This window comes from Scatophagus argus, chromosome 10, assembly GCF_020382885.2.
Source record: "Scatophagus argus isolate fScaArg1 chromosome 10, fScaArg1.pri, whole genome shotgun sequence".
Lineage (NCBI taxonomy): Eukaryota > Metazoa > Chordata > Actinopteri > Scatophagidae > Scatophagus > Scatophagus argus.
Genome location: NC_058502.1, coordinates 5,571,749 through 5,594,775, shown reverse-complemented (window position 1 = coordinate 5,594,775; position 23,027 = coordinate 5,571,749). Strand labels below are relative to the sequence as shown.

The following is a 23,027-nucleotide window of genomic DNA, read 5'->3' as shown; positions in this document are numbered from 1 at the left end:
TTAGGGTTGCGCTGATGGACTTTAGACTCATGCACTCATGCCTACTACCCTGCATCACAGACAAAAACTTAAAAATAAATTAATTTCACACACAAAGAAGTGTTGTTGTTTTTTTTTGTTAATGCATTCATGCTTCAGTTCTTGAAAATCTCCTAAAACAAACAGAATCGCAAAGGACACCACAGGAAAGTATATGTGTTTCCTTGGATGCTCTCCAGCGCTTTGACATGCGTTTGCACGAGTTGTTTTAGTCACGCAAACACTGCTGGAGTATCTAATAGCTCTGTTTCCACACGTCCATCATAAACAGTCACGTGATGCTTTGGAGAAACTGAAAATGTGACAATCTAGTATCAGGTTAGAGTATTGTAATGAGTAAAGCAGCTAACCATCACGCAGAAACACAAACTCACATGGCCTTAATATACACACATAAGCTTAACCTTTCACAGCACTCTCCCTCTCTCTGTATACCCCAAACACACCCCAGAGTCCTTTGACGTTATCTTATAGCTGAGCTCTGTTCCTCTCGTTCTTTGCTACTAAATATAGTCTTCTGAACCATCTGTGAGAATGATTTTGTGCCCTTAATATCCCCATCAGCACTTTCAGCTGGCCAACAGAGACTTCTCCCTCCGCCTTAATGCCCTCCCCGAATCCCTATTCATACTCCTAACCTCAACCTCCTCCTCCTCCTCCTCCTCCTCCTCCCGTCTTGACACCAACACTGCTGCCACCCACAACCCCAACCCTCTGGAAGATCTGCCATCTGAGTGTAGGGTAGGTTTTGCACTTCCCGAGACCTGGGTCCAGCCACACATAGGGTCAGAGGCATTGAGGGATTTGTAAACTTGTAAGTTTGAGGCTTGGGTCTCCTCTTCTCTGTTTGGTATTTATAGGTCTGTCTCTCCTCCCAGGATCACAACAAAAACCCGGTGAGTGGATCTGTATCCCATCGGTGTGGTTTGTTCTACTAATCAACCAACAGCTTGGATTTAAATTGTGGCTGTGGAACATGTTCCAACCATAATTTCTGTGGGTTGTGCAGCTGATCTCAGGGAAAAGAATAATGGAAGATGACCTCAGCAACTCTGTAGACCTGATGATTTTGGTTTTGATGCGAATGCTTTTGATTCTACCAACGATTAAAGTAAAATCGCTCCGGGAGTCACTTTGCTGCTTTTAGATTTTTTTGGTAAGTCTTAAAATGACCAAAGGTATGTGTGAATGTGCTGACCATCCCTCTCTGTGGGCGTTGCAGAGATTTTATATGGTGTTACCAAACCCTGACAGGCGGGGTGATAAATATGAATGCAAAGGGGCCCTAAGCTTGTGGTTATGTAAAGCAATTAAAAGGGTGTCCAAAACCCTCCTTGTTAACATCCACAACTCCTTCAGATCTCACGTGTTTTGACACAGGTTCAAACATACAGTTAGCATTGTTTTCTGGGGTTGTGTATTGTGTCCTTAAGAGTTGTGTCAAGCCCATTTGATAGTTGAATGACGCCACTGCACGTCGCTAAAATGTCTTGGCTGTAAATGGCTTTTAAAAATAGCTACAGTGGGTTGAGTTACAGCCATTAGATGTGATGTGGTGTTTTGCCACTTGACTGGGCCTTAAAGAAACTGTTGAGAGCTGAGGGTGCTGATACACATAGACAAAAAAAAAACCCTGTAAAATAAAGAGATAAGATAATGTAAGAACCAGATACATGTCTCAGACAAGGGAGGCACATCAGGTAGTAAGAAATTTGGTTGTTAATGTTAACATGTTTCAACAGTGAGTGATAGCTTAACAGATGAGGAAAATATTACTCCCATGTTCCCATGCAGAAACAAGATCAGATCCTATTTTACAATCCTAAGGCTTTCACTTTAACTGCTGTAGAAGAATATCAGAATGTACCGATTACCAAGCGCTTCTGTTTGTGTTGACGGAGTCTGTGTACAGATCTCATCTCTCCAAACAAAACTAAACCACACATTAAGCTGTATGTTTTCTTTGGTGTAGACATCTGTTTCACTAGGGAATGCAGGGAATCTGAGGGCAGTGACATCCCCCTTGAACTTGAAAAATGAGCAGGGCCTATGCTGTCTGTCTGTATGATACATGCAGGTCCAGTGGATTGATTTTCAGGGGTGGCTGTAGGTGTTGATGGTGAAGATTGATCTTGAGAAGCGGAGATTATCACAAAGCAGTCTGTCCAAGTTTCTTTCAATCACGAGAAATTTACTGTATCTTAAAACTGAAGGATAAAACATATGAAAATGTAGACTCAGATTTTAGCTTTCAGAGTTACGTTGCTGTCAATTAGTCCTTTTAAAAAGGAACATCATTAATGAAATATAAAAGATAAATAGAATTCATGATATCAAGCAAAACATCTTCAAGTTGTTGCATTGTGAGCATTGCTTGTTTTAGTTTTTTCTTTATAATTTCTGTTTTTGCTTTAGTTTTATTTGTATTAAACATATCAACTTAACAACAAAATATTTTCTGGTAACACTTGACATTACTTTGTCCTTTGTATTGAGAAAGAGGTTCACTCTCATGACTTCTATTACTGTTGAATATGTTTGGGAAAAGTGTATGTTTGGTTTCAAATTTTCTTTCTGTAAGTTTGTAACCCTTATATTGTTACTGCTTACACCATATTGTTTCTTTAACCTTTTAGCGATGCCTCTCGGAACACCAGCCCCCATAAACAAGCGGAAAAAGATCTCCAAGATCATAACTGACCTATCAAACATCACTCAGGATGGTAAGGCTGGCAGAAAATATGACCAAATTTTCAATGTTCATTTCTGCTCTTACAAATAAATAGATGGATGACAGGTGATAGGTACAAATCTCATGGGATTACAATGAAGGACAAGTAAAAAATAGGAATAAAAATAACACAAAACAAGAACAAATTTAATTAACATAACTCTAAATAGATTCTGTAGTCTGACTTTATTGAGTTCACAGAATTACTGTATTTTATCCAGTCGGTAAAAATACCATAGGAACAGTCAATAAATGTTATCACAAATGTGTAAAATCAAGTACCGTTATGAAGTGCAAAACTTTTAACATATTATTTCAGGACAAACATGCATATAAATGCACACAGAGAGAAAAATAGGAAATACTGTGCTCATGACACAAGAGAACTAAACTACAACCCTAAAATTTGTAGTTACAGTCATGTCAGACAAGATGGATTACTGATTGCTTTTTGCTTTTGTGACTGTTTTCCAGTTTTTCTCTTTGGCATGTCATTACCATGAATCCCAGTCCTTGACAAACAAAGCATCTCTGGTCAAGAGGACAAATCATTTTGACACTTATGATTAAACATCAGTGAATATATAAGAAAACAAAGCTCTATACCTTCAAGACATTTCCTTTCTACACTGACACAAAATATAATGCTGACTTGTGCAAATGTCCCTTACCTAGAGTACGAGTCAGAGCCAGAAGCATCTGAGTTTGACTTGGGAACAAAAATCAGGACTCCCAAAGACATCATGCTGGAGGAGCTTTCCCTGATGAAGAACCGCGGCTCCAAGATGTTCAAGATGAGGCAGCAGAGAGTAGAGAAGTTCATCTATGAGAACAACCCTGACATCTTCAGCAGCGAGTCTATGGTAAGAGCATAGTTTATGAAGAAAAACAAATTCCAATGCTTTTTGTGGCATTTTTTTTCTCAAAGGTTAGTTATGAAATGCAAACAAAAAACCTGAAATTCCAGCGGAACCCTGAAACACATTTCCCAAGTAGAAATATGACAAATTTGTGTATTTAAAAAAAAACATACTTATTCTTGTCACTTTTCAATCCTTAATCTGTCCTAATTAACAGTTTGAAAGAAACACAGCGCAATGACAGCTATCAAGCAACCCGATTCTCAGCTGGGTGCTTATTATTGACAAATATTGATTATTGACAAACCAAAGCAGTCAGATTAGTGTGATCAGTAATGCTTGTCGGGTATAGTTTCAAGAAGATGTGGCATAGTTTATCAGCAAATACAAATGAGTGTGGCATATGTTCAGTTATATTGATCATGTTTCTTTCAGGACAACCTCCAAAAGTTTGTCCCCTCTCTGGGTGGTCAGATGGGAGGTCAGATGATAAATGTTGGTGGGCATTTTCTTAGCAAAGAGGCTGGACAGCTGCATTTTGTTGGGATTCATGCTGGGGGAGGGGCCCCTGTGCCTCCTCCAAAGCCCGGAAGCAAAGGAGCAGGAGGAGCAGGAGGTGCAGGAGGTGCAGGAGATGCAGGAGGAATGGGTGGGGGAGACCATGGAAAAGGTGGAAAAGGAGAGGGAGTGAGTGAGTGGTCTCCCCTAAAAGGTTGGTATCATTTTATTAAGCATTTTTATGAGAATTCTGTTTTATAGTGCCTGTGAAAGCACAAAGGATACAGATTTTGCTTGACTTAATCATTCAATAAATAAAGTGCTGGATTCTGAAATGAACAAACACTCAAAATATAAATAAAAAACCATGCAAGTTCATAAAAATATAACTCAATAAATTATGTCGTTGCCATAATGTAGCCATAATGCAACAGAGACTTAAGCAAGTCACTTTTGAATGGATAAAACAAATGAGATATAATGTGCCAATTTGCTGAGTCACAGTTGCGGTTTCCCCACATTTCCAGCTTTTGTGCAAAGTTAAGCTAAGCAGCTGCTGGCTCAAGCAAAATCTGTACAGACTAACTTTTAGCAATAAAATGAATGAAAATATTTCCCAAGATGTTTAACTTTTTCATCTACATAAACAATCAACTGATGTTACGAATATTACCACTTGATATAAGCCTTACAAACTCCAGCTGAGTGTGTCATATCCTTTAGCCGTGGTTGTTTTCCTCACAGGAGGTGGAAGCGATGACACTAAGAAACACACTCACGCGAGGATGTACGTGTCCCCATGGGAGAAGGCCATGAAGGGTGATGAAAATCTGTTAGCTACTCTGAAAACTGCAATGCCTGGTCCCTTTAAGCAAAAGGATTTGCCCATGTGGAAATGCTTCAACAGGTAATTCCCTCAAGGCCTGACTTTGTAGGTGCTGTGTGACAAACAGGGGCTGTAATAACCATCTCACCTTTCTAGGTGTGCCATACCCTACGGCGGCTTTGAGAAGGCCAACCAGTTCATGAAATTCCAGCTTCCAGAAAGTGAGCCAGCTAAACAGGAGCCGGAACCTGCAGTGGTGTACCAACATGACATCGGCTGCCGGCCTTCCTTCAACCGCACTCCTATCGGCTGGGCAGGCAGCAGTGAGCCCAGCAGCATTCATATGGAGTCGGATGTTGTGCCCTTTGACGGAGAGACAGATGAGCTGTGAACAAAATATTCATGCTGTGATTGCATTCACTCGGCAGAGACACACACACAAGCATGAATGCATGCATACACATTAGCATGCACACGAATGATAGACGAGCTTACGATTAACTGATAAATTTGTGAATTTGAAAACTCTCAGTGTGGATAACTGAATGTCTATATAAATTGTGGTCATGTTCTTATTTTGTTCTGTACTTGATTGCAAGGCAAAAAAATCTATGGATGTTATGGGGAAATAAAACATGGAATGTTTATTTGTTAAGTTTATAAGTTGAGTCTAAATACTCCTTTAATTTGTAGGAAAAGTTGGTGAAAAGTTGCAGATTTCGTCAATGAGGAAAGAATGAATCAGGTATGGAGGACGGATTTATGTTATGTTGCTGTTATACACAATGTCTTGATGTCAACTTGTAACCATATTTGTTACTTCCCAGTGCCTCTTTAGTTGTTAAGATACTCTGCTCTTTTGTTGAGCTGTGAAAACCCTACAAACCTGTCTAATCCATGCATGCCTAGAGACAGTTGCTTATCCATTGACCTTCTGTACCAACACATTTTCTCCACAATAAACCCTTTCAAACTCTGACAATCCTCTTGTAGAGTGATTAAAATGTCAAGGGAAAATAATTTTGTGTGAGCAAAAATCCTTACAAATTTCCTCAATTCTAATATATTTGTATGTGAAGTCCATACGTTCAGCAATCTTTTAGGATGTGAGGAAAATCTTTTAAATAAGTTTTTTTTTCTTCACTTGCCCCAGAAAAACAGAACACGACTGAAAACAAAACATGACTGAAAACTGATGATGCAAATAACTTAAAAGTTATAATCAAAGGAAGGACTATTTCATTTATCAGGAACTGGGATATCACCTTCATTTTCTGCACTAAAGCACAGGGTGTGGCACAATAACGTAACAAGTGTCTTGTAGTATATAATACTATGTAGGCCTACTATAAAGCCAGCAAGACAGAGAATATCAGTTCAAAGTGAACACCAAAATGAGCTTAGCTCATTAAATGTATTATGTTGATCGTGTTCTTCTTGAAAAGTCCTGATCTTGGTAGAAACTATACAGTATATGTATATGCTATACAATAAATCAATGAAGATGAAGCAGAAAGTAGCATAAAATCAAAGCAATTATTCACAGCGCTCGGACTTGTGTTTTCCTGGGAGGTTAACCTGACATTAGCAGTTCCTGCCCTGTTGGGGGCGACCATGCTCTGAAAAGTTGTTTGCCAGACATCATGAATAAAACAAGGACGGGAAGAAGAAATAATAACATTTGAATGTTGGATGCCGGGGTGCTAACATTACGTCCTCACGGTCCAGGGGCTTTCAGGCAGTCGGTCCGTAGTAATGTAATGGACACCAGCCCAGCAGGTAACACTGAAACTTCTTCATATGATTAGCCACCTTAGCTAACGTTAGCTAACCGCAGTTCGAGTACGATAGCTTACGGAAGTTTTCAGATGACCTAACTACGTGGGAATGAAACAAACATCCAAATCAGAACGAAAGCTTTTAACTTGAACATAAGCCGACTTAGTGTTGATTTCCTGTCATGAATGCCAAGAGGATGCGAAGTAACTTTGGTTGGTTTGATCACACGTTAGCTAGCGAAGGTGCCGCTACTTTGCATATCAGATCTAACCTTTGGGCTCAGTGTTACCTAGCAACGACACTGATTGCAACGGTTTGACACAACCTCACCAAGCTAATTTCAGTCAGTGCGATGGAAAAGGTACCTAACACTGTAATAACACATAACCTTTTTTTGAACAGTTTATAACTTGTGCAAATTACTTTTTGAATTCAGCAAATTTGTGGAAATTGTTACAAAATTCCATGACCAGTTATATAACGCTGCCAAGTGGTCTGTTTGTGTATTCACAAATATGGTGATGGTGCAAACAGTAAATCATTGTAAAACAAAAACCTATTTTGCATAACAGATTGTATTTGAAGTGTAGTGATATTGCCCTAGTATGATGTCATTGTTTCAGTTTATTTAATAAATCACTGCTTGTGGCGTTGCTGTAAGCATGATGACAATTTCTAATAGTTTCTTCTACGTTTAGAAAACATCCCTGAAAACAGATGAAACAGAAATACAGTCATTTCACATACAACTTTGCCCATCTTACTTGTCAGTCAGATTAAATGGCTCACTTTGTTGTGCACTATTAGCACAGTGATTTTACCTGATGACATCTAAACCAAAGGCCCGGTTGGCATCCCTGCCGCAGACAGAAATCCTTGCATACTGGGTGCTGTCCTTTGGCTCTCATCTGTACTCTTTCTACCACCTGCATAAGTTCTCCAAAGGTAAGGTAGATAGACAGACATCAGTATGTTGGTTCAGTAGATTGAGAGGGAAAGAGAAAGAAAAGTGAAGCTTTTATTTCCCATTTGTACCTCAGAGCATGAAGCAGGATTACAGAGGGAATTCCAGTTGGAAAACGGTCTTCTTAAGGGTTTTAAAAGGGTAAGTGCAATATAGAAAATGTTGACAAACAATGTGAACCAATATTATGGTGCAACTCACTGAAATCACAAGCTTGTTGTAAATTCCAGCTGTGGAGAAACAAAGGAGCTTTAACAACCTTTTTTTCTGTTTGTTGTTAGAATTTTGTCATGTTTTTGAAAGACCTAATCCATTTGGTTGATAGAAACATACATTAAAATTAGATCCGTCAACACAGGACCCATCAGACTTTGAGTGGACTTTCTGGACTGAGTGGGCTAAGAGGTCTTTGCTGTGGACTTTGATTGGTCATGCTGTGATATCAAGACTGACCAGCATCTTTTTCCCCAAGGTAGGGAAGTGGCTGCTCTTAGGTGTAATATTGCTGTTAGATGAGAGATGTTTCAAGTCACCAGATTTTTGATCTTTCTTTAACAGCTTAGGGTGCCAGCACTCACAATATATGGCCTCTTGGCAGCCAGTAGTGTGTTGGGAATTAAAGGTGTGAGTGTGCTGCTGGTACAGCTCGGCCTGTCCTTTTCAGTGGCCCAACTGCGAAAGCCTGCACTGTCATGGACCTGTAACCTGCTGCTGCTCTCCACACTTCACATCCAGCCACTTCAAGAGATCCAGGTGGGTTGTATCACCTGAATTATACTTGTAACTCATATTAGAGGGATGTTTTTATATTGTGTATTAAAAGGATAAAACAGAAAAATAAAATATATGCTGCACTGTACAGTCCGTTATTACTACATGTCATATTTTCAAAAAACACAAGAGGGCGCAGGAGACTAAGGGGACGTTTATCCCTGGGGCCACTCAGCTGTTAAGATAAAAGTATACATACATATCAAGTAGGTTATCTCCGGTAGTTCCTGAGGAATAGAAGATGGGCAAAGCTCAGTGTATTGTTACAAGCATTTGAGAATAAATGGCTAACATTGGAAGATATGCTAACCGTCGGTCCTCATATTTTTAAACATTTATTGCAGTGAAAATGAAAGAACACAAAGGCACCTTTATCTGAAAGATAAAGCATGTTTAAAGCCAAGAAACTATGCATCAATCATAATAGTTATAAATTAGAATTTACTACATGAAATGTGTGACGGACCTGGTCGTGATTCTAAAAGTCCTTTCTTCAAGCACAACAATGTGTTATAAAAATAATTGGCCTTCTCTTTGTATTACACAGAGAGGCTGGTATAAGACTGAGGAGGAGTACTATCTGCTGCTCTTCAGTGTTGCTGTCTGTGGCCTACGCTTCATCAGCTTCAGCCTGGAGCACTGCTGGTGCCCTCCGGACTGTGGTGGAGTTGTGCAGCTCTGTTGGTTGTTTTCATACACCTTCTATCATCCTTTCTTCTACAATGGACCCATTATCACTTATAAAAACTATGTTGAGCAGGTAAAGGAGCCTACAACTGTGATTAAGTCTAAAAGTTCCTCCTTTGTTTTGGTCTGGTAAAACGTCAGCGCTGAGCTTTGTACAAGGGGACAGTGCTGAATTTAAATAGCTTCCATTTATTTGGTTGATGTTGATGATGATCTCCGACTGTCTGTTCTGGACCAATTTTATGCCTGGTAGTTTTCATTTCCATCTTGACAGTATATATCCTGGTATTTATTCTTCTGGTGTGTTTGCCAGCAACCCTTCATAACATACTCACTTTCTACACTTGCAGATGCGAAGGCCAGCTGAGGCTAGTGACAGGAACGAATCCTCCTTTAGTTACTTGGTGCTCAGATCTGGACGAATCGTATTGTGGTGGTGCATTGCAGAATACATGATCCATGTCATGTACATGCACTCCATCCAGTCTAATGAGACCTACTTAGAAATTCTTCCTCCTTGGGCCTTGGGTAGGTCTTTTTAAATCTGTATGTGTTTTTGTACTTTGTACTTTCCCTGCAACTTCAGACACATGCTGAACATGTTTCTGAGATACAGTTTAAAAAAAACACGTTACCCCCACAGGATTTAGTTTGTTCTGAAGCTCCATCAGATATGCAGATTACAGACTCACTCATTGCCCTTGATTCATAATCCAGTCGAGAGCTGCCACTAGCGATTATTTTCATCTGCCAATTATTTTTACAGTTAATCAGTTTATTGTTTAGTATATAAAGTTCTTTTGACCAACCAGCAGTCTGAAACCTGAAGACTCTTCATTTACTATCATAAATGACAAAGAACTACATTTAATAAGCTGGAAACAGCAAATGTTTGACATTTTTTGTTTGAAAAATGACTGGGATGATAAATTGTTTAGCAAAATGACTGGCAACTAATTTTATTCAATCGACTAATTGATTAATTGATTAATTTTTGCAGTTCTAATCCAGTACTCATGAATTTTGGTGTTATAATCAACCAGGTTATGTAACCTCTGATAGTTCATTTGTAAATTTGTGCTTCACTTATAACACAGGTTTGTTTTCTCTTCGAGAAGTATGACACTTGTCTTCATCATCAAACAAAACAAATATTGGTTTGAACATCTCCTTTTTCCCCTGGTCACAGGTGGTCTGGCCTTGGCCCTCGTCCAGTTCTTCTATGTGAAGTATCTGGTGCTGTTTGGCCTTCCGTCCATGCTGGCTACTTTGGATAAACTAGTCCCCCCAAAGCTACCTCGGTGTGTCAGCATCATGCACAGTTTCACAGGAATGTGGAGGTAAGATCACACAGTAGATCCAACTCCAGTCAACACCACTGATATAAACACAGTATTTCACAGCTTTGCTTAATACTTGAGTTTCTGGAAAAGCTAGCGTTCCTTGCGTCCTTCAGGAAAGGGTAAGTTGAGTTCAAGAGCCTCGAATCTTTAGCAGTAAGACTGGTCACGATGGATTGTCTCATCTTCTGTCATTACTGGCAATCAGAACAACAGGTCACCTCTGCACCTGGTACATTATATCTTTATTTCAGACTGAAGCAAAAATGGTTGGAAGGGAAGGGGGGAAAAAAGGTCCACATGTTAAAATCATCAGTTAGAAAAATGTCTTTTTTCAGTTTTAAAAGGGATCTGACAAATACCATTTTGTCAGTATATAACACCATTCAACATAAGAGCATAAATTAAAATTTATTTATGTAATTTTTTTTCCAGCTTAAGTCACTGCCCATAAGTTTGTTGACATACACAACCACCCGACTGAGTTATTTTTGTCACACTCACCTCCGAAGAGTGGACATTATAAAAGAAAATGACATGATGATTGGTACATTTATTAAGTTCATTTCACAGTCTTGTTAACAAAGCACAGAGAAAGACTATGCCTGTTTTTTTACTGAAGGGGTCATAGTTGCTCAAGTTAATGAGTACACACAAATTACGGCGCTCGTTATACAGGGATGAAGCACCTTAATCAGCAGGACTTCAAATATAAATAGGCTGAAGACAATAAAGTTTCCACAGTTTGAAAAAAAATATTCCTGGTGATTCAGGTACCTGCAGCAGTGAAGATTTTGTTTCATTTGTGTTTAACTTTAAGGTCCTCCAGGATGTACAACACATCCAGTCAAAGGAAAATATGTTCTAATATATGTTCAGCTGTCAGTCATAATCAGATTGTGTGGAAACTGTTGATGTTTCAGCATGTCGATTCAACTGTGCTCATTATGGAGGCTCCAGTTTGTGGTGCTGTTGAACTGTACTGAGTTATACTGAGAGGTGTTTCTATTATTTTACCCACCCCTTGTATAACAGTGAGGGTTTTCTAAGTAACAGAAACAGCTCTCTTTATTGCAGGACTGTTGTATTATTTTAATCTAGATGTACTTAAACTCGCCGAGTGCATGAACAAGGTTTAGGAAGAACAAACAAGTAATTAAATACAGACCTTGTAATATACAATTTAAAAAAACAAGTAGTGTTTGACCGCAAGTAAAATCTGATTCCCTTTGAATTAAAAAGTAAAGTATCACAGCATTTTCTTCGTTACCCGGTTCCTAAATGTGATTAACTGACCTGTTAATTTAGGGCACATAAAGTTGAGATGGAAGGCTGTGTGTTTGGCTTTGCAGTAAAAATGCACTGGCCGTAGAATAGATTGACCAATGTGCTGACGCCGATGCACTCCAGTCCAGCCCGCATGTGCTGAGCTGGCCGATGTTGACAACATTGATGGAATGCATAAAGCTGTCCGCTGATATCAGGGGCAAAACAGCTTGGGTTTGTAGGCAGCACAAAAATAAATAAATAAAATTAAAGGCTTTTCACTGGTAGGGAAACACACACATACATCATGCTTGCTACACGTCCCTCAGCCGATATGAAGCCCAGTGCTCAGGTGTTTCTTACTCAGTGCTGTATCATTATTATTATTATTATTGTTATGTTAATTTGTGACTCAGATATCCCTTTTTTCCTTTTGCTCTCTCTCTCAGGCACTTTGATGAAGGTCTGTACCGATGGCTCATCAGGTAAGAGGCACTTCATGGATGGTGGACAGACTAATTCAGATGTTAATGCTTACTAAAAATGAGAAATGTCATCCAAGCCAAATAATAGCTCCTAGAATATATATATATATATATATGATCTGTGTGTCTGTCTAATCTGGTTGTCTATCACATCTATTTTAGCTATCTGATATATGTGTATTTATGCCTATATTTTGTTTATTTGCCTTATATTTGCACATTTAATCATACTGTAACTGTTGTGTATTGCACCCTTACTGTAAAAGAGCTCATTTCCTGCAGGGCATTGAACTTGTCAGTTGAATAACCTTAAAAAAAGGTGCCATTCTCCAGCTGCCTGCCCGCACGTCTCATCATAATGGACAAGGATGCTGCATTTGCATGTAGGCTTTCTCATGATTATGAGGTTGCATGTCGTTGGTGAATAGTTCTTCTGTTGCGTTACTGTTTCCGCACCCTGGAGAAATGCCTCCTTGTTTAATATGTGCATATGTAATGGAAGCATTATGTGTTTGCTCACTTGTACTTTGGACAACGCACATTATTAGTTTGTCTCCTTTTTAATGATGCACACTCGGCTGAATGCAGCCTATTGGGGGTTTATGGTCTGCTTGGTAGACGCGTTTTGCTACATTAAGGCAACACTACAGTTGCACGGTTGTCAGAAAACACTCTGTGATGTTCTGTGAAAATGTTCCCTTACTGTTTGCTAATTGGTTTTTGTGTTGACTGTTTGACACATATGACGGTGTACACGTGTATCTGCCTTTCAGACGTTAGAGATGAATTCAGAATGAAATATGGCATATCAGACTGTTAAAGTGGCTCCAATTAATTTACTAAAGATCCAAGGTTTGAAATTGCAAATGCAAGTTTCCATTTTAATCTGTGTCCATTGGAAATTGTTTTCTCCTGATTAATGGCTCCACTTGCAATTATCCTACTGCAGATGCAAAACGATACCCATGACACAGTGTCCCGACGTTCCTTCTTGTGAAAGTGCTTTTAAAGAGGTTTTAATGCAGTTCTGAAATTCTGTTGAAATTGCCTGAAGAGCGCTAGATGAGTGCGTAGGTGTTAAATGATGTGCTCTACATGACTCACTGACACCTCGTCTCCCTGGGCAGCTAAGTGGCTCATTCTTCGCCATTACATTATGCTTTCCCTGCCTGTATGACAGTGAGTCTCAGGTTCTGTTTCACACAGTTATCGGCCAACAAAAAAGCTCTCACTGGCTGTTTGATTGAGTTATTGCAGCTTCATACGTGAAGGAGCATTTGATTCCAGATCCTGGGGATATTAGTTGTAAATAAATAAGTGGGGGCATGGGTTGAGGGGTGGTGGCGGATGCTCAGTATTTAACTTCAGGCTGTATTTAAATGCAAGAAAGCTCACGTACTATGTATGTCTCTCTAAGAACACAAACACCAACTTTAACGGTTGTCGGTGTCAGCTTATAAAACCTGTGTGCACGTTGTTGGCACCATCTGTTTGTCAAGTGTGAGGCAACACACTGTCATATCGATATATTAATGAATATGTAGAAATTATCATATTTTGATTAACACCTGTTTGGAATCCATCTTCATCTCAGTAACTGAGATAGATGTTCGGTACTCAGTATGTTTAGGTATTCAGTTTACTCTCGCTCTGACACTCTGGTTCCTCCCCATCTGTTCTCGTACCTACTTTCATCCACCAATATGGCCAAGCTGGCCACTCTATTTAAGGCTCAGAAAATGCTGGCTCATCTTTCAGGAACATTGATTAGCCACAGGCTTGTTGAGATAATTAGTTCCCAGCTCAGCAACATTTAGACAGAGCGTGATGTTTGTTAGTGTGTTGGAGTAATGTAACATGTTGAGACTCATGGTACCTGTGGGACAGATGAGGTTCTCATAGTATCTGAGATCATTTTTCTTCATGGCGTGCACCGCTTTCTTCCCTAATTGGTGAGATATTATTCATGGAAAGTGGGCTATCATCATATGAACACATAGCTGCTACTTTTATCCAACATGAAGCATAATCTTATTTAAACCACAAAAATTATAACATGCCTGTAAAATGCATGAAATATGTGCTAGATATTTTACTCTTTAATAAATGATTTCATGAAAAATATACTTTTTATCCTCAATTTATTTACCAAAAATGTTGAAATAAAATCTTACCCAACCAAGAAGGCAGAGTCAGCTTAGTAATGAAACTAGCTTGGAATCATTAACCCAGTTGCAGCATTACAACAACTCAGAAGGGTTTTATATTCCCTAGAGTGCCTCTATTTTTGCACTGGATGTCAGATCAACATTTATCTGATTAAAAATCAATGAACAAGACATAATAATTTATGTAACAGGCAGACCAGTGCATTGGTGCTTTGTGGTGCTATTTTCAACCCCCTTTGTTGTATGTGTGCACTCTTTGCTGGCTGTGGTACTGTGTCCAATCTCTGCTGAAAATCTCTCTCACCATTTATTTACTTTTTTCCCTTGTGTTGGGCATTTTATAGTCTTGAATTCTAACATTTTATTTTTCCATGTTATATACTAATATTCCAGATACATCTATGTGCCTCTGGGAGGTTCACGGCATGGTCCTCTTAACAAAATGTTATCCACCGGCCTTGCGTTTGGATTTGTCTGCCTCTGGCACGGTGGCCATGACTACTTACAGTACTGGGCTCTGATGAACTGGGCTGGAGTTCTGGTGGAAAATGGACTGAAGTCTCTGTTCGCCTCATCCTTGATTCATTCTATTGTTGTAAGTGTGAAATCCATGCACTGACCTGCAAAAACATTAGGTTAAAAGAGAGATATAATTCCATTTGGTTAAGATGTGTGGAAATGATGAAATATATCTTATATATCTGGAATTATAAAGGGGTGATGAATCTTGTTTAGTAAGAGATAATGTCTGGAGCTGCTGCAGTAAGTACAGGCAGGAGACAAACCGGTTGGACCCCGTCGCATCTAAGTAGCATTTACATTTAACACCCCACATTAATATGAGCAAAGGTCTGTTTCCAGTCCATTAATAGTAGAGGCATTCAGCCTTTTTTTTACTCCTTTGGCCTCTAGCCTTTGGAGGAGGTTCTTGTTCTCAAAATAGTAATAAAGTCTGGTGATGTACTATACAATCCTCCTAGTTTATGGTCACACAGTTCCATTAGTACCAGGTGCTTGTTTCTCAGATTTATGATGAAAACCTCTTGTGGTTCTCTTGCAAATTACTTATATATATATATTTATTTTTTTCTCTCTCTCTCTTTTTTTTTTTTTTACTGATTTCCCAGGAGCGGCATTTCTCTGCAGCGATTGAAAGACGTTGCATTGCCCTTCTCTCTGCTTTCTCCACTGCCATGCTCATCCTCTCTAATCTGGTATTTCTTGGGGGTATACATGTTGGCAGAATCTTCTGGAAGCGTGTCTTCATGCAAGGTAAATTGCCTTCTACAACACTCACTCAGTTGCATTTGTGTGTGCCTTTTTATTTTGCAGCATTCTTTCAGCAGGCATTTATAAATTTGCTCGTATTGTGGAGTATCAGTCATTTGAACTTTTAATTTGACAGTGTAGTTGCATTGTAGGACATTTCACTTTCTCCTCTAGAGGTGACAGCAGCTTAAGATAGTATGTCTAAAGCAACAGTCCGAGTGAGGGACCAGCTCACATAGGTGGAGAATAAAATTATATATATATATATAAAAATACAAATTATTAAAAATGCTGCTGTTCAATAAGTCCATATATTTTCATTGGATGGTGAGGCTCTGATTATAGTGGGGCATTTTATGCATCTGCATGGACAAACTCTCCCAAAGAGAGAGACATCTGCTTCATGGTTGTGCCAGTTCCTGTTTTGCTCCCTGTATCTTTACTTGGCTCATTTGCTACCTAAAGCAAGATGGCAGGCCCTCCTGAAGCCTCTCTGCACATGATAAGCAGTCTGAGCTGCATTCAGTACTGGACTGGGCACAGAATCAGAGCAGAGCGCTCAGCTCAGTTCTGATAGGAGGAGATGTACTGATACCATTTCTTCCTTCCCAATACCAGTTCCAGTTCCTGAACATGCATGTTAGCTGATACTGAGTACCAGTCCAATAACCAGTAGTTATATATAAAAAAAAAATATTAATAACATATAAATATATTATTATGTTTTTAACAGCTGAATACTACTGATCCTGTATGGATGTGATACAATTACTGTTGCATGGCCTGGCTCAGGTTAAAACCTTTGCTAAACATAGACAAATACACAGAAAATGAATAACATAGAACATTGCTGCTTGGGATTGAGTCAGGGAGGTTTAAGGACAGGAACGTGATGGGAGCTAGTTAGTGTTAAGACTGATTTATGTGCTGCACCAAAAGTAGCGCTCATTGTTTTTCATTGCTGAAGAAATCTTTTCAGATTAGATTAGTCATTTGGTCTATGTTCAGTCTTCTCTGTATTAGAAGGAAACCTCTCAACTCGATACCTTACTTTGATCGGGCTGCTTAGGCTTGACTTTTCAGACAACAGTTAAGCTTTGTGACAGTAAAATAAAATGTTGGAAGCTTTGCAGGTTCACCACAAATTATGTGAAACCTCATGCTTCCTCCAGCACTCCTGACCCCTTTCACACACACACACACACACCACTGTGGACTTAGTGTAAATAAGTTAACAGAAACCTAAAAATAAGAACAGGGTGTTTGAAAATACCATTTCTGTTGTGAATTATTCAGAGTTAGAACTAGGTACCAAACTGAGAATCTCAATTTGCTTTTATGGTGATTCATTTGGACCATTACAAAAACTAAAAATAAAGATGGGGACTGCCTGGTGCTCACATAAAATGTTTTAAAAGAACACTGAACAAACCTTTTAATAATAGTGTTGCTTTTGCTTAGGTGCTTGTGATTTTGTACTTTAAATTGAAATACAGCCTAATGCATCCACCAGAAAAGCTATTCCATGTGTCTGCACAATAAACCACTGAGGGAGAGTTCTGGTTCTCTTCATTAACATGAAATCAATGCTTTTAAATCAGCCTGTCTAGGATTTTTACTGGTGCAGGCAGAAGCATAATTGTGCTCTGACCTGTCTAGCACAAAACACTGTGTCACACTGTGTCTATAGTGGTATGTGTTGACTGGGGATGCAAAAGTGTGCTGTGTATGTTGTATTCACACACAAGAATCATGAAAAAGAGTAGTAGTCATGCTAACAGCAGGGTTTTCACATGATAATGTTCAGTAGGTAATGTTGAGGTTTGAGGCTGTACGTCAAAACCAAAAGACAGATTTAAAAGCTTGACCTGCTGATGGTGCTAGATAAAGAGGTAAGAGGTCAGAATAGATAGAAGATAGACAGATAGAAGAAATGTGGGCGGGGGTGTAACCAAATTCTGTATGATTCATCCTCTGGGGACCTTGAATGTTATGGCAGTCGTTCCAGTATTGAGATATTTCGGTATGCATCAAAGTGGTGGCCAGACAGACAGGTATCGCATGCCTGGAGCTTCGAAAGGCTCACGTCTGCTAATTTGCAAACCCACACATGAATTGGCCTGATGGGTGTCTATCAGTCTAATGATAATGGAAGAGATAAACCTACAAGTCGTCAGTTTTTATTTCACTGAGAAGCACTGTCCTTCTGATCACTTGCCTCTCTGCAAGTGGCCTTTTCAACTCACCTGAACTCGAAACACTTGGTTAATCAAGTAGCAAAAGAAAATGTGGTGTAATTACAGTACTGGTTGATTTCAACCATCGTAATATGCAACCCGTGGAAACAAGTTATTCATTAGTCTTTTCTCCACTCTCCATCTCTTTGCCAAGGCTTAGTAATTAGTAGCTTTCTTAAGAGCTGTAGAGCTTGAAAGCAACTCGTGTACGTACCAAAATTACAGTATCTGACAGTATCTGACACACTTGGCTAGTGGTGGATGCTCCCTTTTAGTTCTGCTTTCCACTTTGTTAGTTTGAAGTCTGTAACAGCAAAAGTTGGATGACTGGTTGGAGGATATATATTTCACACTGAGGGTGTTAATGAAATTTACGTACCTGCAAAGACAGAACACTGGGATGTCTTGGCACGATGGCAAGGCTTGCTCACGGTGCTCGCAGGGCCCCTTTGAGTGATTGACATAGATGACAGAACTGCAATAATCTTTCAAATGTGAGCATGAAACCGACTCAAATTTTGTGTAATGAGATTAAACTAACATTAATAGCAGCTGGAATTTACTGGAAAAACCATCAAGTTTCTTTAAAATAAACAAAAAAAAAACAAACAAATCAAATGCTGACTTAAAAACAATATGCTGATTTCTTGCAAACTTCTGTGTTGTGCAGCTATAACGTGTCTTTGCTAGCTGTAGTCCATGTAACCTTTTTCTTCAGCAGACAGGAAGCTGATTGTACAGCTGTGCATAAAGCTGCCCGTGTGTATGTGAATTAAATTTTGACATGAATAGAAAAGAATAGACCATTGAAAAGCATTGTGGGTGCAGGTGCAGGTTACTGAGATAATCTGGAGGCAAGCCAGTTGGGGAGGAGGTGCAGACAGCTGTCCTTACCTGCCTGCTCGACCCTCTAAGAAGCAGCTATAAATAGAAAGAGAGAATAGCCATAGCACATCACACAGCACAGCGGAGAGAATTGACCAAACTGCTACTATAACTGTGTCTGTGGCTCCTGTAAAAGAATGCACGGCTAGATAAAGCATTAAAAAAAAATCTAATTTAAAAATCTTAGTAGCTCCCATTACACATAAAACAAATTTTCTTTTTATTTCAGGCTGGTCCACCATGGCCCCACCTATGCTGGCCTTCCTCTACTGCTTTGCTCAGATTGGACTTGAGCAGACTTCTCACCCACCGTGAGTCACCTTGACTTTGTATCAGAGTGAGAGTCCCTGCTACCGGACAACCAGAACGGCCCACTGAGTCCAGTGCCTTGTCCTCGCCAGCCAGCGTCTCTGTGGCGAACCTGGCTCGTACCCACAGAACCTGTCCTAACCTGGCTGAAGGACAGCTGAGCCGCCACTTTTCGCAACCTGCAAAATCTCTCTGTAAGCTGAGACTTAAAAGGATCATTTTTGATTCCTTCTAAGAAGAGAGTTTCGTTTACTTGGGAAATTTAGGTGCGCACAAACTGTAAGAGAATGACTATAAAGCTGTATATTCAGCCTTGGCAGTTTTGGGTTTTCTACCCAATAAGCTTTGCTGAATCACTTTTATTCTAAGAAACTATCAAAGAAAATATAAACCCTGAATCCGTCGTGGTTATATTACTCTGATAAGGTATTGCTCAGTGGTGCAGTAAGCTGGAGAAATGCTAATTTCATATTTACATCCTCCTTTAGCTCACTGCAAAAACAGTGTGGGCAGAGAAGACTAGAGAATAGAGCAGCAGGAACCTGATCAAAGTCATTATTTCCTCTACACATGTAATTGGGTAAAGTATAATGACACTAATATTAGATGAATTGCTTAAAACCTTGAGAGGCCTTACACTTTAGTTTTTAATTCAGCGCAGTGACAAAGGTAGATGACATTTATCCGCAGGAATGCTGACGAAAGCTGTTTTTTTTATTTTTTTGAACGAGGTTGCTGATCGCCTTGTACCTCCAAAATTTCAACTTAACAATGACTCAGTCCATATTTGGATTAAATCCTTGTATTTAAAGTTTCATGATTATGAATAGCCATCCATCTATCCATGTCATAATGGATATTATCCGCTGAGTCATTCACAGTTTCACTGATCCAGCTGTGTCCTGATACATAAAAGTCAGGACAATGTGGGTGTTTTTTGGGTATGCTTAACTAAGAAACTTTTTCAGCTAATCCAAAATTCTATTCATCACCTCTTTGACAGCTTTTCAGGAAGTTTTCAGTTATATTTTGTTGAAGCTCTGAGTGTAATTTTAAGAGCATAAACCTGGTGTAATTCTGTTTTTCCTTACAGCCAGCAAATCCTGTGAAATGAGCACCACCAACATGTTAGTCCATTTCTCAATATATTCTGACTTCCCTGACCCGTGTGTGTGCGTGTGTGTGTGGCTCATTAATGTGTTTTTGGATGACAATGGAGCTCTGTGGCACAGAGGAATAAGCCATATCAGGCTTTAACCACACACTCACTGAGTGAGACCAGCTCACTTCAGTTAGTTATTTTTGCTATTTTTATGGGATTCGTTCACAATAAGAGGAATGAGGGATGTCACCAAACTTCAAAGACATCAGCCAAACCATTGAAATCACTGGATCATATTTCTTCAGCATGTCCAGAAACATGAAAATGATATGAAAATATGTTTTTTCAGGGCTGATGGTGATTCTCAGAAATTTCAGCTCACAAAAATTAATTTACAGTGGAATCCAGATAACTTGTTTGTCACAAGTTTTTAAAGACAAACTTTGATGTTCTGGAAAGTGAAAAGAAGTTGCTTTAAAAAGCTTATCTGTCTTTGTGTTTTGGAGCTCGCAAAGTGTGATGTGGCAAAAACAGTCTTCTTATTACTCCCATCATTAACGTAAAACTTTCTCTGTTCATTCTCATACCTCAGTAATTGACTGTTGGCACTGTGTGTTCTGCACAAGTCTGTAATCTTTTTTCTTTTTTATCTTGATCAGTGGTAAATAAGCAGCCTTATATAATATAAAAGCTACTTAATACAGGTACGGTGTAACGTTAAGTCTGTTGTTGCTGTTTTTGTGGTGAGCCTCAAGTGTTTCCATTAGCTTATTTCTGTGCTTGGGATTATCATGTCTCCGAGTGGCACTAAGTTGGATCAGTGTGAGCGGTGGGGTCAGTGAGGAATCCTCTTAAATGTGCACAAAACTGTGAGCTTTATCTGACATAAGGAGATCAGCAGGAGAATACACCTGCTGAGGTATACTTTTTCTGAGAAATGCCTTCATCACCAGCAGAGGAGCTAAAACACCGAGACTGACATTCCTCACAGGTCAGGCTGGATGCTATACGGAGCCTCTAACAAGAACAGTCAGGGTACAGTATGTATAAAATATTTATTATGAATAGTACAGTCTGTCACAGTCCATAATAAAGAGTTCCCATTGTGCTTGAAATGGTTACATTTCTCATCTCACGACATGAACATAGAGGCATGTGCATATTACATAAACCATACAGCAAATTTCAAACTTTTCTATTTCCTAAAGGTCCATTGTGGGGGGATTTAGAGGAAGTGGAATATTCATGATTATGTCTTCATTTGTGTATGATGACCTGAAACCACCATGTTGCATCAAAATGTCTCTACAGTAACCCACTGTAGTGAAGGGTAAGATGAGGGTGTTCAGTTAGTTGCAGTCTGCAAAGTCACCACTAGATGCAACTAAGTCCTACACACTGGATCTTTAAGAATCTAAACGTTGCAGTTTTGTGCATATATATATATATATATATATATATATACTGTATATATATGTAGGGTATGAGGACTAGGCAGCTTTCTAGGCTGACCACAAAAATAGTGTTCAAATTGTTTCAAAGGAGCATCAGTAATTTGGATATTTGTCACTGCTTTTCTCATGGCAGGACTGGAAATGTGTGATTTAATGAAGGCACAGTGTTGCATGCGTTTCAGGAACAATCAAAGGTAATAACTTTAGTAATATTGGGGTTAATGTGTCATGTATTGAAGTGGTACTGCAGTGCTGTGAAAGTCCTTTTCACCTTTTAGCTCAAAGTTTTCCATATTTCTGTCACAATTTGGGCCTTTGTTTATTAATGTTGCAGAACAGAACTACATATTGCTTTCAAGGAACTTGTCTCTGAGCTGAGTGCTCCTACATCCCATTTTAGTAACACGTTAATGGTGTTGGTAAAAAAAAAAAGTCAGCCTCTTGAGACAGCCGTGAGTGAACCTACCCTGCACATTTCTGTGTTCAAATCATGACACAAAATCAGATTTGTTCTGTTTGTTTTGTTGTTGTTTTTTAAAGCTGGAAAAGATTTGATTTTATTAATTTTTAATAATGAAAAATCAGCCCGATCTGGTTCTGTTCCTGTTTTAAAAGGTTAGGAAAATAAGAGTTGTTTAAAATTTGCAGCATAAACACAACCAGCCACATGATGAGAGAATACAGTAGCCTAACTCCAAAAAAGAAGACCAGATTTACGAGATTCATAGGTTGTCATTCAGAATGTAAGTTTAAAATATACTTCACAAATATTACCAATTCTATCATTCATCTGTGTCATTGGTGAATTAAAACCGCAGCAAAGAAAACAATTTACATTTTAAAGTGTCAATGTTTACAATTAAAGTGTCAGCTCCCTTTCTGCACTCCAAGAAAAACAATTTAAAACAAGTTTTAACATTATTTTAAAAGAATGGTTTGATATTTTGGGAAATGGGCTTATTTAGCAGATTTAAATGAGAAGACAGATGACTCTCTTGTGAGGTCATTAAAACTGGAAGTCAATTAGCTTAGCTTAGCATAAATGGTGGAAGCACTGGGATAATGGCCACTGCACATAACTCACCATAAAAACCACAACTTGCTGTTTTGATTTTTGATTGTTTTTTTTTTTGTGCTGATAAAACAAACAAGATAAGTATGTGCTAGCTAATGGGCTTTTGATATCCTGGTAGGCATTTTCGACCTGAAGCAAAGCAAGGGGTTTCCTGCTGTTTCCAGTCTTTACGCTAAGCTAATCTTGTCAACTCACACGTACAAATTAATAGGCCATCTGTGGCCTCTAATAAACCTGTAGCTCTGTGTGGGTTGTGTTCAGCAGGTAATTACAAAAGAGCAC

General features: G+C 39.0%; 2 protein-coding genes across 9 annotated transcripts; both read left to right on the top strand.

Annotated features, from left to right (window-relative positions):
- Positions 1–691: 691 nt before the first annotated feature.
- myoz1a (myozenin 1a) lies at positions 692–5,930 on the top strand. 3 transcript variants are annotated; one of them, XM_046402828.1, is made up of 7 exons: positions 692–780; positions 900–935; positions 2,676–2,762; positions 3,446–3,633; positions 4,066–4,342; positions 4,873–5,035; positions 5,111–5,930. In XM_046402828.1, exons 3-7 carry the CDS (start codon positions 2,678–2,680, stop codon positions 5,343–5,345), a joined length of 948 nt encoding a protein of 315 aa, XP_046258784.1. In that variant the 5' UTR covers positions 692–780; positions 900–935; positions 2,676–2,677; the 3' UTR covers positions 5,346–5,930. The 3 variants fall into 3 exon arrangements, with proteins under 3 accessions (XP_046258784.1, XP_046258785.1, XP_046258783.1); XM_046402829.1 differs by lacking the exon at positions 692–780 and adding an exon at positions 1,049–1,195 and having other exon boundaries at positions 787–935; XM_046402827.1 differs by lacking the exon at positions 692–780 and having other exon boundaries at positions 787–935.
- Positions 5,931–6,546: 616 nt separating this feature from the next.
- On the top strand, positions 6,547–21,326 carry hhat (hedgehog acyltransferase). 6 transcript variants are annotated; one of them, XR_006844526.1, is made up of 14 exons: positions 6,547–6,733; positions 7,541–7,678; positions 7,774–7,838; positions 8,056–8,169; positions 8,256–8,450; positions 9,016–9,228; positions 9,506–9,683; positions 10,345–10,495; positions 12,211–12,246; positions 14,808–15,009; positions 15,542–15,686; positions 19,035–19,308; positions 19,603–19,694; positions 20,208–21,326. XR_006844526.1 is itself a non-coding variant. In XM_046401970.1 (12 exons), exons 2-12 carry the CDS (start codon positions 7,558–7,560, stop codon positions 19,118–19,120), a joined length of 1,506 nt encoding a protein of 501 aa, XP_046257926.1. In that variant the 5' UTR covers positions 6,547–6,733; positions 7,541–7,557; the 3' UTR covers positions 19,121–21,326. The 6 variants fall into 6 exon arrangements, 2 of the variants coding, with proteins under 2 accessions (XP_046257926.1, XP_046257927.1); XR_006844527.1 differs by lacking the exon at positions 19,603–19,694; XR_006844525.1 differs by having other exon boundaries at positions 19,603–21,326.
- The last annotated feature ends 1,701 nt before the right edge of the window (positions 21,327–23,027 follow it).

Excerpts from the sequence above, each read along its gene's own strand:
- myoz1a (XM_046402828.1), top strand. The coding sequence starts at position 2,678 with ATGCCTCTCGGAACACCAGCCCCCATAAACAAGCGGAAAAAGATCTCC. Across the intron at positions 4,343-4,872 it reads TGAGTGGTCTCCCCTAAAAG|GAGGTGGAAGCGATGACACT; the intron begins GTTGGTATCATT and ends TTTTCCTCACAG. Across the intron at positions 5,036-5,110 it reads ATGTGGAAATGCTTCAACAG|GTGTGCCATACCCTACGGCG; the intron begins GTAATTCCCTCA and ends TCACCTTTCTAG.
- hhat (XM_046401970.1), top strand. The coding sequence starts at position 7,558 with ATGACATCTAAACCAAAGGCCCGGTTGGCATCCCTGCCGCAGACAGAA. Across the intron at positions 9,229-9,505 it reads ATAAAAACTATGTTGAGCAG|ATGCGAAGGCCAGCTGAGGC; the intron begins GTAAAGGAGCCT and ends CTACACTTGCAG. Across the intron at positions 15,010-15,541 it reads CCTTGATTCATTCTATTGTT|GAGCGGCATTTCTCTGCAGC; the intron begins GTAAGTGTGAAA and ends CTGATTTCCCAG.